The 12,317-nt window shown below is 43.0% G+C and overlaps 1 protein-coding gene and 1 long non-coding RNA gene across 5 annotated transcripts in view; one reads left to right on the top strand and one right to left on the bottom strand.

Annotated features, from left to right (window-relative positions):
* The window catches only part of LOC135488569 (chromobox protein homolog 8-like), a 53,827-nt gene extending 49,825 nt beyond the window's left edge, over nt 1-4,002 (bottom strand). For 2 of the 4 annotated variants that reach the window (XM_064773235.1, XM_064773221.1), the window contains exons 1-2: nt 3,912-4,002; nt 3,701-3,744 (exon numbers count right to left, since the gene is read on the bottom strand). In XM_064773235.1, the coding sequence (XP_064629305.1) occupies nt 3,701-3,744; nt 3,912-3,926 (59 nt within the window). In that variant the 5' untranslated portion in view covers nt 3,927-4,002. Of the gene's footprint in view, nt 1-3,700; nt 3,745-3,857 lie in introns of all 4 variants that reach the window. The other 2 variants (XM_064773228.1, XM_064773213.1) reach the window with 1 other exon arrangement.
* Nucleotides 4,003-10,522: 6,520 nt separating this feature from the next.
* The window catches only part of LOC135488726 (uncharacterized), a 205,003-nt gene continuing 203,208 nt past the window's right edge, over nt 10,523-12,317 (top strand). Inside the window, exons 1-2 of the long non-coding RNA XR_010447023.1 lie at nt 10,523-10,806; nt 11,041-11,164. This is a non-coding gene — a long non-coding RNA (uncharacterized LOC135488726). The remainder of the gene's footprint in view (nt 10,807-11,040; nt 11,165-12,317) is intronic.

The raw sequence follows: 12,317 nt of genomic DNA on the forward strand, positions 1-12,317 counted from the left end.
AACGGTAGACCGCTAACGCCAGCTAGTGACGATGTAGCTGATTTGGATGCGCTTACACCAAATCATTTTCTGTTGGGTCGTGCTAACCCTAATCTACCGCCAGATGTATTTTATGACCGCGAAGTATCTAGCCGACGTCGCTGGCGTCAAACACAAATTGTTGATCATATTTGGAAGCGTTGGTCCAGGGAGTACTTGCCAACGTTGAATGAGCGAAAACAGTGGTGGAAATCAACTGGGTTTCCAGTAAAGGTGGATTATTTGGTACTTGTGGTAGATCATGGCCAATCACGTGGAAATTGGCTGTTGGGGCGTGTTACAAAGACATTCCCTGGTGACGATGGCATTGTGCAGTGAGCTAGTTCAAACGCCTCAAGTGAGATCTTTATCTCCCTTTAATTAACCCTATAACACCTAGAGCCACTGCCAGCGCAAGTGCTTATTCCCCTAGGCCCCGACGTGATTTTACCTGGAAATAAATTTTTTTGCGATGGGTCCAGTTTTTTACAAAATGACATAGGTGAACTAAGTCCCGTTTATTTGAAATTCCCTATTATTGGATAGGGTACATCCAAATCGGAATCAAACAAACGATCCATTTCTGCAATTCAAATGTCCAACCTGAATTTACTGGCTTGAAGAGAAACAAAAACTTAATCGTCAAATATCTCAAAAACTTCTACAGCAACCACCATTGTTCATCCGGGCATTTGAAAGCTTAAGTTTCATAGATTAATAATAGGCGGCGCTCTGAAGGAGATCGGTAGCTAAGCGCACGAATTTTGAATATGGGTGTGCGGGCGTCATAGGGCGCCTCCAGGGGGATCGGCGGCGGGCGCCATAGGGCGCCTCCAGGTGTTAAAGGGTTAATAATCGAATTCTGACAATGCCAGTTCATTAAAGACGATGCTATGAAGGAATTTCAAGTGATGAATGTTCCAAATTTTATCTTAATATCCAATTGTTTTCCACCAAAACAAGAAATCGGACATTGCCCGAATGTTAGGAAAGTTTGGATATGCCGGTGCCGGTACTGCCGATGCTATGCTGTCATCCATCATGACCGAAGAATCGGAGATTGCCCAAAGTTTTCCAATAACTACCGAATGAAATCATCTGGTGCCAGTGCTGGTGATGCCGACGTTGTTTCATGCCGTCATCCCCAAAAGGAATCAGAGATTACCTGAAAGTTTCCGATAACTCCCGAATGAAATCATTCTGGTGTCGGTGCCGGCGATGCCGATGCTGTACTTCATGCAGTCATCCCAAAAGGGAATCGGAGATTACCCGAACGTTTCCGATAACTACCAATGAAATCATTCTGTTGTCGGTGCCGGTGATGCCGACGCTGTTTCATGCCGTCATACCCAAAAGGAATCGGAGATTACCCAAACATTTCTGATCACTCCCAAATTAAATCATTGATTCTGGTGGCCACTCGCTGCTTCATGCCATCATCCCCACAGGTAATCGGTGATTGCCCGAACGTTTCCGATTACTCACAGCAAAGGCCCCTGAATGCTAATTAGCGGGATTATCGGGCTAAACAATGGGATTAGCTCGGAAATAATATATAGGGAGTTAAAAAACTAAAGGTAGGCAAGTGAGGACCAGATTTGAAGCGAGTGTGGCTGCCGAAATGGACTTCATGATGATTATGTTATTGTTTTTAGATTTAGTTTGAATTTAGATTGATTAATATTGGTATATAAAGTTTATGTTTTATAAATGAACAGGAAAGTCTTCACTTCCGGGGATCCGTGAGAACGATTGAGTACGCTCGAGTAAAGTGAGCCTAATTAGATCTGACAGTTTAAGGAAGTGTCCAGGATCTGAAGTTTATTGTGCGTGGGTGGAGAGGAAATCTGTATATTGTTATAGTAATGAAAGACATGCTTATTCCAAGGTTATTGTGTTGCTAGGCCTGGCGGCAGATCAAAAAGAATGCCTTTGACTGACCCATTGCCGCATCTTGCGTGGGCGGATGACTTCCGTTCTCAGAAATAAGTAACCTGCTTTATCTTAAGAAATATTTGTACGATTGTAAACTCTTGGTGGTCCTAACAGGGCCTCGTCTCTCCGAGCCCCTCCTACTCACACCCACGCTTAGCATAAATGATGAAATCTTAGTTAGAAGTAGTTTAGTGTAAAAGTAAATTCTGAAGTGTTATGACCTCTCGTGCTCCGTGAATGTATCAGCGTTGATTGCAAATATATTGTTCCTTGATGAAGTTTAATACACGGGTTATATAGTAGAACTGAAGTTGTTTGTGATTCCTCGTTACTAAACAGCCAAAGGATGTATGGACTCCCCCGACAGAGCAGCGAGAGACACCTCCACTTCGGACCTCTGGTACAACCAGAAAACGCAGAGAAACGGAATATTTTTTGCTCACCACGCCATCTATAACACTCCAATTTTTAATCCCATGCCTTCTGTCAGCCATCAATCGCATATTAAAGGGAACTGGAACCGCCGAGCGATTTATTCAACTTTCACCGCCGGAGAAAGTCAAACTTCCAACTTCCTATTCGAGTTCAGATTTGTAGCTCCGCCACCAGTGCCCGAGCATGCGCAGTTCAATTTGTTATTATTGAGAATCATGTGAGAATCACGTGAGTCATGCGATCTTTCATTCATGAGTTTTCGTAGTAAATTCCATAGTAGTGACGTCACTCAATGATTGACACTGACAGCTAGGCGCCATGTTTCATTCATGCCTCGTTCTGATCACCCGATACGCGGGAAATGAAACGAGGTCATACGAACTGGCTTGGTGGTTTCAGTTCCCTTAACAACATTGTCGGCATCGTTTGATGGTGGTGAAAGCGAATAAATTCAGAAAACTCTCCGCCCACCATCCCCCTCCTTAACCTAATCAAAATGACGCCAGCATCACGCCGCAGTGATTGAGTGAAGGGAATCCCGCGCGCTGATTGGCTTTTTGCTTGTAAACAGCAACCTGGCAGAATTATGTGTTTATTTCTAGCCAATCAGCGCACGGGACTCCATTCACTGCGAGTTCAGGTTACCAAGGAGGGGGATGGTCGGCGGAGAGTTTTCTAAATTTATTCGCTTTCACCACCATCAAACGATGCCGACAATGTTGTTAATATGCGATTGATGGCTGACAGAAGGTATGGGATTAAAAATTGGAGTGTTATAGATCATAGATGGCGGGGTGAGCAAAAAATATTCTGTTTCTCGGCGTTTTCTGGTCGTACGAGAGGTCCGAAGTGGAGGTGTCTCTCGCTTCAAATCTGGTCCTCGCTTGCCTACCTTTAGTTTTTTAACTCCCTATATTATTTCCTAGCTAATCCCATTGTTTAGCCCGATAATCCCGCTAATTAGCATTCAGGGGCCTATGCTCACAGTCACAGTCACAAATAAAAACATTTAGGTGCTGGTGCCAGTGATGCGGACGATGTTTCATACCGTCAATATGGCGTCATCCCAAAGGAATCGGAGATCAGCCAAACTATCACGAACAACACCGAATTGCAAAAAAGTAGGCGTAGTCCAAGGATGATGAAGGATGGAAGGTTTGGTAGCCTACCGTTTTGTACATCAATAAGGCTGGAGTTAATTAAAACGTTCTAGGCCTATATAACTTTATACCTTTCGATGTAAAGGCCGTGGAAGTGAATATTCAAGTGGCTCCAAAAACACTAACACACGAAAAAAAAGTGCGCGACTTACTTTGAGCTCCAGCCTTTCCACTTAACGAAGTATTCCACTTTGCCCTGCAACATAGAAAAACACGGTCACACACGCATTGCACGGACTGACAAACCAAAAAAGTCCACACAAACTCAACAACTCCAAATACCACCTAAATAGGGTTTGTATGCCAAACCTTTCTTATCCTCCGTTTCTGTATACATTCCGCTGCAAAAACTCGTTCACCTACATCTGATAGCTCCATGGATGCGGGAGGTATTCGGGTTTTTCAAGAAAATTGTAGGAGTTCAATTTGCACTTCCCTTTTCCCAAGTATAATCCAAAGCACCATCCCATAATAGTTTGTTAACTGACGTCAGCAAATCATTTGCATAATACAGGAAAAGGCAGTGTGTCACGGGTGAAGCTGGTTCAAGAGTGAAGGAGCAATCTTGACACTAGAGGCGCTGATTTCGTTCCTTACAAATTTTTAATTTCGGCACTGGGGCGAGTTTGACTTGAGAGACGGGCAGGAGATTAGACGTTGCTGAAAGTCTCTCTGATATCAGACAGTAACATTGGCGGACATTGGCCAAAATCATCGTCCCGGACGCGAAATTTTTTTCTGCAGGATACTTCTGCCACAGTGTACATCTGACAGCCAATCACAATCACACGCGCCTTGTTCCGTTGATTGCAGCCGATGGTGAGACGACTACCGAAAAAGCAGACGACAAGAAGTAGGTTAAGTTCTGAGGAACTACATGTATATATATATTGTGACATGGCTAACTCGGATCATGTCACGGGGAGGGGTGTTGTGACGATCAGTGATCGTTTGTTATTGCGATCAGCTGACTTCTCCCTTGACCCGGTTTGACCCCGTTATTGTATTATTATTTCCGCGCCAAAAAATTGTTTACCGAGATTTTGCGAGATGTTGGCGAGACTTAGGTAACACCCATGGGCATGTGTGTTCAAGACAAATTCAAATTCAAATTAGTTTATTAATCAAAAGGCCCGGAGGGCAAAGGTACACATGGTACAATAGAAATACAATGATTTTGATTGAAAGTACATAAGACATACAAAGGATACATGACAAAAGTAACAATATAAAGTCTACTACCGGGGTCAAACCTGGAGTAGATACTAGTAGGTGGGAGAGAGGAGGTCCTTATTTTATGCGATCAGAAAAGCATTTCTGTAAAAATGATGATAGCTTCTGACAAATTCCAGGGTCCTCATTTGAAAGAAGCCAGATAAACTTATTTCCTGGTGAGAGACCTGAAAAGTTGATGTTGTTCTCATTGATAACTGAGAAAAAATCGTTCCTTGAAGCATCATATTTTGGGCAGGCAGTTAGAAAGTGAACCTCGTCTTCTATTGAAGTCCCATCACAAGAACACACCCTCTCTTCAACTTTAAGTTTTTTGTATCTACCTCTTTCAATGGCTAGATCGTGACAGCTAATGCGGAAACAACAAAGGGATCTTCTTAAAGAAAAACTTGAAATTGAAGTCAGATATTTCTCACAGCAGAGTTGCGTTTTGAAGGACCTATAAGTGCGTAATTTGTTTTTAGCATTTGGATTCCGAGAATCATCCCAAATTTCTAGCTTCCACTTTCTGTAAAATTCTTCACCTAATTTATGAACAAGACTGGAGGTTGAAACACTTTCAGCATTGTTTGCATCCAGATTCAGACAACCACAAATAAATTTTATACAAGAAAACCAAGACTGTTTTCCTTTGTTGTCTAGATCCTTACTAACTTGTAAGGCACTGGTTAAAATAGACTTCGAACTAATTTCCCCATCCACTGTGTTGAGAGACAAGGATTCAAGCCTTAGCCAGAAAGAGAACATAGATTTGGCTATCATTAAATACAGTGGATGTCTGCCCAACTCGCCATACACGGCCAGATTTGTGGCATTTGTGTTAACACCCAGTACATATTTACAGAACTTCATGTGAAGGTTCTCACAGGGGAGATTTTCGAATCCCTTATCAATCTTAAATTCTCTCTCTCTTTTAACTTTTGAGGACATAGGGTTAAAACATCCCCAAATATCACTGCCATATAAAAGTATTGGCTGTATAGTGTGGTCAAATATATGGAGTAAGGTTGAGACATTTGGAAGCTGAGAGCTAAAGATACGCCTTAATTTAAAAAAAGCTTTAAGGGCTTTGTTATGAAGATCACGCTTTGCCTCAGCAAAAACGCCGGAGGCTTGAAAAGTAATACCAAGATATTTGTATTTACCAACATTTTCCAGCTGGTGTTGACCAATCATGAAGACAGATTTATCAATTCTTCCTGCCTTATTAAATATGAGAACTTTTGTCTTCTTAACATTTATAGTCATACCCCAAGAGGAGCAGAAATTATTCAAGCCATTCAAAGCTTTTTGGAGACCGCTGGCAGTTTCTGAGAGTATAACAATATCGTCAGCATACATAAGGCAGTGCAGCTTGAGATCTTTTAAGGAGACAGGATCACTAGCAGGGCCGTATTTAACTTTTTTGTCCAGGGGGGGCAGTGGGATAGATCGCCGAAGGCGATCTGCATGCGCCGCAGGCGCATCCGAACGGGGGGTCTGGGGGCCCTCCCCCGGAAAAATTTGAAAATAAAAGGTCTGAAATGGCATTTTCCTGGCATTTGGAAGTGTGAATCAATAGTACTTTTACTCTAAAAAAGGACCACTTTTATGAGAAAGAAGACTAGGGATTTTACTATATGACTTGTATGAAACTCCTCTGTCAGAATAGAAGACTAGGGTCAGGGCACTGGACTGGTCAGATTATAAGGGTTGCACCTGAGTTGATTACATCTGCTATCCATATGCTGCTATCATGCTGGTAAAGCTATGGCTAAGATTAGTTTGTCTTTTTATTACTGTCTGAAAATTTTTTTTCAACATTTATTCCACAGGGGGGGCAGCTGCCTCCCCCTGCCCCCCCCCCCTCTAAATACGGCCCTGACTAGAGTCATCAAGTAGACTTTCTAGGTCATTTATGAAAATCTTAAAAAGATTTGGACTAAGGACATCTCCTTGGTGTACCCCTATAGCAGAAGGGAAAGAGTTAGATAACTTGTTTGAGGATTTGGCACACAGATTGACTTTTTTATACATTGATTTTATGCTATCATAAAATTTACCATTTACCCCACTTTGCTTTAGTTTTAAGAAAAGTGCCGGATGGAGAACAGAGTCAAAAGCTTGTTTAAAATCGACGAAACAGGTGTATAGTTTACCCTTGTTAGAATTAGTATACTTCTCAATCAGGGTTTTTAACACAAACATATGGTCAGAAGTACGCGACTTCTTGGAGAAGCCAATTTGAGCTGGGTTTATAATTCTATTTACAGACAAGAATTCTGTTAGCCTATTATTTAATATGGTGTTATACATTTTTCCTAAGGTATTCATAACAGTAATCCCTCTAAAATTAGAGGGGTCTACTACACTTCCACTCTTATGAATTGCAGTAATATATCCTTCACCCCATTGTTTTGGGTTGTGAGAGCTAGAGAAAACTAAGTTAAAGATTTTCTGATAGCAAGGTAACATGTTTGTCGCGCTATGCTTTAGCATTTCGTTGGAGATACAGTCCAGACCGTCCGCGATTGAGTGAGGATCGCCGCCGGTTCTGTACTATTCTATAGATGACAACGCCCAGAAGTTCTTAGCGAGATGGTTGAAATGGTTGAAGCAGCGTTGAAATGGTGGTAACGTTTTTTATGATTGATTCACGCCGTACTTTACCGATAGAATGGAAAATGCCATAATTTTACCGGTGTGAAGCCTTTCACGCTTTACGTACATTTGTATACGGCCGATGCACTAACCGTGTGTATCGTGCTGTGTTTGTAAACGTATCACCAGTTTGTGTCTTCCTCTCGCTAATGTATAGCTATCTGTGCATTTAATTGACATGGTTTTCTATAGTTTGAGAAGGGGTCTAAAAGGGGGGTGTATTAATGTTTGAAGGTGCATTCTGGTCTTTGCGGACCAGGTGCTTCGAATAGGCTCGCGTAGATCAGGTCGACCTGAGCAACTTTCCACTCCATTCTTTTAGGCCTATTTTCGATGAATGGGCTGTAATGTTGTTGATTCTCGGTTAGAATGAATCGTTATCGTTTAGTATTTTAGTCCATTGGTGTTATTGGACATACTCGAACCTGTTATATAGACTTTAAAAATTATAGACCGTGCGAACGGATTTCTGGAAAACCATTATATAAAACCCAGTTGTATTTTGGGACTAAAAAGATGTTGTGTTAACCCACGTTTTAATCTGTGTATGTTGAATTCAGGTGACTGTTTGATAGTTATATAGTTAGAAGCCAGTGGGTGTGATTCCATCACTGTCTCTCCGCTTACGCCAGAAGCCGTGTTGACGATTTGGACGAATCCGCCCTGCAGAGATCGAGAAGGACGAGGCCTTGCTGTTGACGTCCCTCCCCGTTTATAGAATACCCGTGGCGGTATAGTATTCTTAATTTACTGGCTAGTTGATTGTTACGACCTGCCGGCTACTTAGGACTAGTCTGTTGCCATCTGGGCAGAACCGGTTGAGTCGAAGTCATTTATATAGTCCTAGCTAGCGGTCAGGTTGCTTCAGTCAGCCTGAGTCAATGTTACAGACTGTTTGTGTTGTAGCACGCTTTGAGTTGTGAGAAGCATTTTAGTATATATCCCTTAGCGAAAAAAACTTGTATTGATATATTCCCCTTGGTGGGAAGATAATTTGATATATATATATAATCTACTACGCCCTTCTACTGACGTTCCGGGCTGGAATACCGAAGTCTGCAATCGAACACGAGACGGAGGATAGCCTGTTGTAGATGCCGGAGAAGAGACACCGCAATCGTGTGTAAAACTAGTACGGAGCCGCTGGCTCTAGGCTGAAGCATTTACAGCTATAGTGAATTGTAGGTATCTTATGATAGCTTGTACCATATAGATATACAGTCCTCTTCATAAAGTAATTAACCTCTGGCATAGTTCTTATCGTCATCTTGTCAATTCGTTGATCGCCAGAACACTGCAGGATACTTCTGCCACAGTGTACATCTGACAGCCAATCACAATTGGCGCGATCGTTGACGTCACACTGTTTATTTATGCATGATAATGCAAATACAATGGACGATACCGAGTTGCATGCCGAGTGCCACTTCAACTGTGAATGTGACAATAATTGTCTGACCCCAAGTATGCTCAACTCAAGGTTTGTGTCGTAGTGTTTAGGAATGAATTGCACAGATTCATTGTAAAATTGATGATATTATGCGTACAAAAGAGGCATCAGCTGATCTGATCCTACATTGCAGTGCATGCATTGATTTGTGAAATTTTAAGGGGCAGTGACACTGACAGTGTTGCCAATGTTGATAATTATTAAAGGGACAGTGTATCCGATGTCTGCTGTTGAAGGTATCAGGCCTATTTTGGTAGTTTGAACATTGTTGAAGGGCCATTGTATAAAACACATTTTGACAAGCAAACAAAATAAAATTGAATGGTGGCGCCACCTATGCATATACAGCAGAACTAGTTACACGGTTGACAGATAAACATTCAACCTCGGCTATTTTGCCGAGCACAGTGCGCCTTAACAGACAAGTCCAATAAATACAGTCCACTCGACAATGAAAATACATGTTAAGATACTGCAAATAAATATATTTTAGCTAATATACTCCTCTAACCATTTGCTAACTTGTTCTTTCCAAGATTATCAGAACACGTGGCATTGTTGACATTATTGCGCCATGTGGAAAGATGATGTCAACAAAGACACGTGCTTGCCTTGAATTCTGATTGGCTGTCAGATGTACACTATGGCAGAAGTATCCTGCAGAAAAAAATTTCGCGTCCCGGACGCGAAATTCTTTTTCCTGAACCTTTCAGGCACATCAACCGTGGCGCCTCCATACGGCACTCTGAGTAACTACACCGAGTAGCGAAATGGCTACCCAACATCTTGAACATGCCCAAAGTGGCCCTTCGCCTTCGCCCGTTTCTCCTTGAAATGATCACAATTAATATGAGGAAGGCTCAGGCCTTGATAGGGAGCTCTTCGTTAATAGGGCTGGTGAGCGAGAAGACTCGGGGGGGGGGGGGGGGGTATATAGTTAGGATGATGCCATCATGGCAGTTGACCGAAGAAGCAGTTGGCTAGCGCTAGCACACAATGTCAATGATTGATGGCGAGTAGTTGGTGGGTGGGAGAGGGGGGATAAAGTTAGGATGATGCCATCATGGCAGTTGACCCAATAGACGCTGTCGCAGTATAGAAAATAAGTGGGTAGAATGTGGGAAACTAAACACAACAGGAGAAGGAAAAGACCTTAGCCGACCCCCCCCCCCCCCCCCCTGTCCTGAATAGTTTGAGGTCTCACTAGCCAGTGGTGATCAGGTGTTAATCTTGAAGTTATAAGGCATAGAGGTGACATTTTTCAAATTTGCGTTATACAGGGTGTCTCATGCATTGTGCTACATCAGTCTATGCATGACTGTATGTCTAGACGACGTTGAAACTTGGTCAGATGTATTCTACAAGAGACAAGCTATTCAGAAATGTATAGGTTTGTGTGAGAGTAAGGTACTGCCAAGTCTACAGCCGCTGGAACAGGGGTATGCATGAAATGACGTCGCGTCATTTTTGGAGGCAGGTAGGCCTGGCCTCCGCACCGGCTTGTGAGACCTGAGGGTAGCGCGTGCGTTTGAGTTTGTGCGCATGCGCTTTCTACGGAAAATTGAAATGGCCAGTGTTGTGGACCATGGAGGTATCTATATCATAATACTATAAGGCGGCTCGCTAAAGTGCCATTTGGGGGTCGTGTTTCGTCTCGAAATTTTGCACGTTTGCAGGTGATATGTTATCCTGATGCAACGTCATGTTTATTTTCGGAAATTTACTTCAGCGGAGCAGTAATGAGGGATTTTTAATCGGACACGGTCAATTCTCCTTACAACTCACGGAAGCCAAGCCATTGCTGTTTAGTTATGCAGGGGATTAATGAATCACCTGCACTCCCACCCCACAGGGTGACTAACACTACCTGTTGAACGGCTGGCTGTAGGGGGGTGATTGGAACAGCCTGTACACGTGTTGACCTGCTGAACCAAGGTTAATGTTATTTTTCAATCCACGATTGTAGGCCTAGGTCACCTGATCTTCGAGATTTCGCGGGGAAAGAAATTGTAAACAAACGTATGTGTGCAGTTCAAATGTAAACAAAAATGTATTTTTGGTATTTTCGGTTGCTGGACTTGGGTTTTCCCGCAGTAAGGAGCTGGGTCAAATTGGTGGTCTATTGTTTATGGGTGCTGTGTTAGCCAGAGCTAACTCGTGATAATGAAGGTTACCATGGTATGTTTATGAGCTCACCACAGCTCTCAATACTTGATCTGAAGAGGCGCGCTGAACCTGAAATGGCCTTATCAGGGAGCTGCTCACGGTGCTGAACTTCTAGCTTGCCTGTCGAGTAAGTGCCTTGCCCGAGACCTGGCTACATGTGCTTCATGTAGGAGGAACACGCATTTTAAAGTTATAGTAGTGATAGTGCAATTGGTTCGAGCCATTTGGAGGCCGACATGTGAAGGCCTATCTGCATGGGTACTCCTTCTCCGTATAAAAAGGCACATATTGCTGACGAAGGAACGAGGCATTGCCTCATCATCTCTATCGGACCAACTGATATACTTTTATATGCACGCATACAGCACCCACAGCTAGGTCCGAGTCTGTGGACAAATGGTTGGTTTAATTTGTCTCTTCGATATGGCTCCTTTGATATTGCATTAGATGTTTATTGCAATTCAATCTATTCAAGGTATAGCCCATTTGAACCTGCCTGCGCCACGGGTACAATGCTAGTTATTAATAATACCTCCATGTGTGGACGAGTGGTTTCAGGTTTTACGGTAGGATTTTGTCATGGAAACGGGGAAATAGACGTTGAGGCCAATGTACTTTAAAGATTATTGCATTACTGCATGGAGGTATTATTAAGACTTAATAATACCTCCATGATTACTGGAACCAGACCGTCGACATATTGTCACACCCCATGATATTGACGAAATCGTCGTCGAAACGGGCAGCCCCGGACCGATCATGTTGGTGCGCATGCGTACAACGGAAAAGTTAGCAGACGGAAAATCTTTTGCGGAATTTTGCCAGTTCAAAGCACGATTTCTTCGCGGAAAGAGAAAAATAATCTCTGGCAGCGATGCAGCTTGTTGTTTAATGCATTTCGATTCGCCCCAGGGTATCGTTACACTTTGATTCGGCCCTGTTTTGACGAAATCTTCAACCGAACAGCGGCTTCTCTGCGTAAACATCGTAGCGTCCCGCTGAATTGTTTGGAAAAAGAAAATCTCTCCCCAGGTAAATTGCTGTGCATTAGCGTATACGATTCGCGTGCAAAAATGTCACCTGGGTGTGGAGGTTTTCTGGTTCCGGGTCAAGTTTTTTTCAGGCCTTGATAGGGAGCTCTTCGTAAATTAAGGGCTGGTGAGCGAGAAGACTCGGGTGGTGGTGGTGGGGGGGGGGGTATATAGTTAGGATGATGCCATCATGGCAGTTGACCGAAGAAGCAGTTGGCTAGCAGACAATGTCAATGATTGATGGCGAGT

Source organism: Lineus longissimus, chromosome 1 (assembly GCF_910592395.1).
Source record: "Lineus longissimus chromosome 1, tnLinLong1.2, whole genome shotgun sequence".
NCBI lineage: Eukaryota > Metazoa > Nemertea > Pilidiophora > Heteronemertea > Lineidae > Lineus > Lineus longissimus.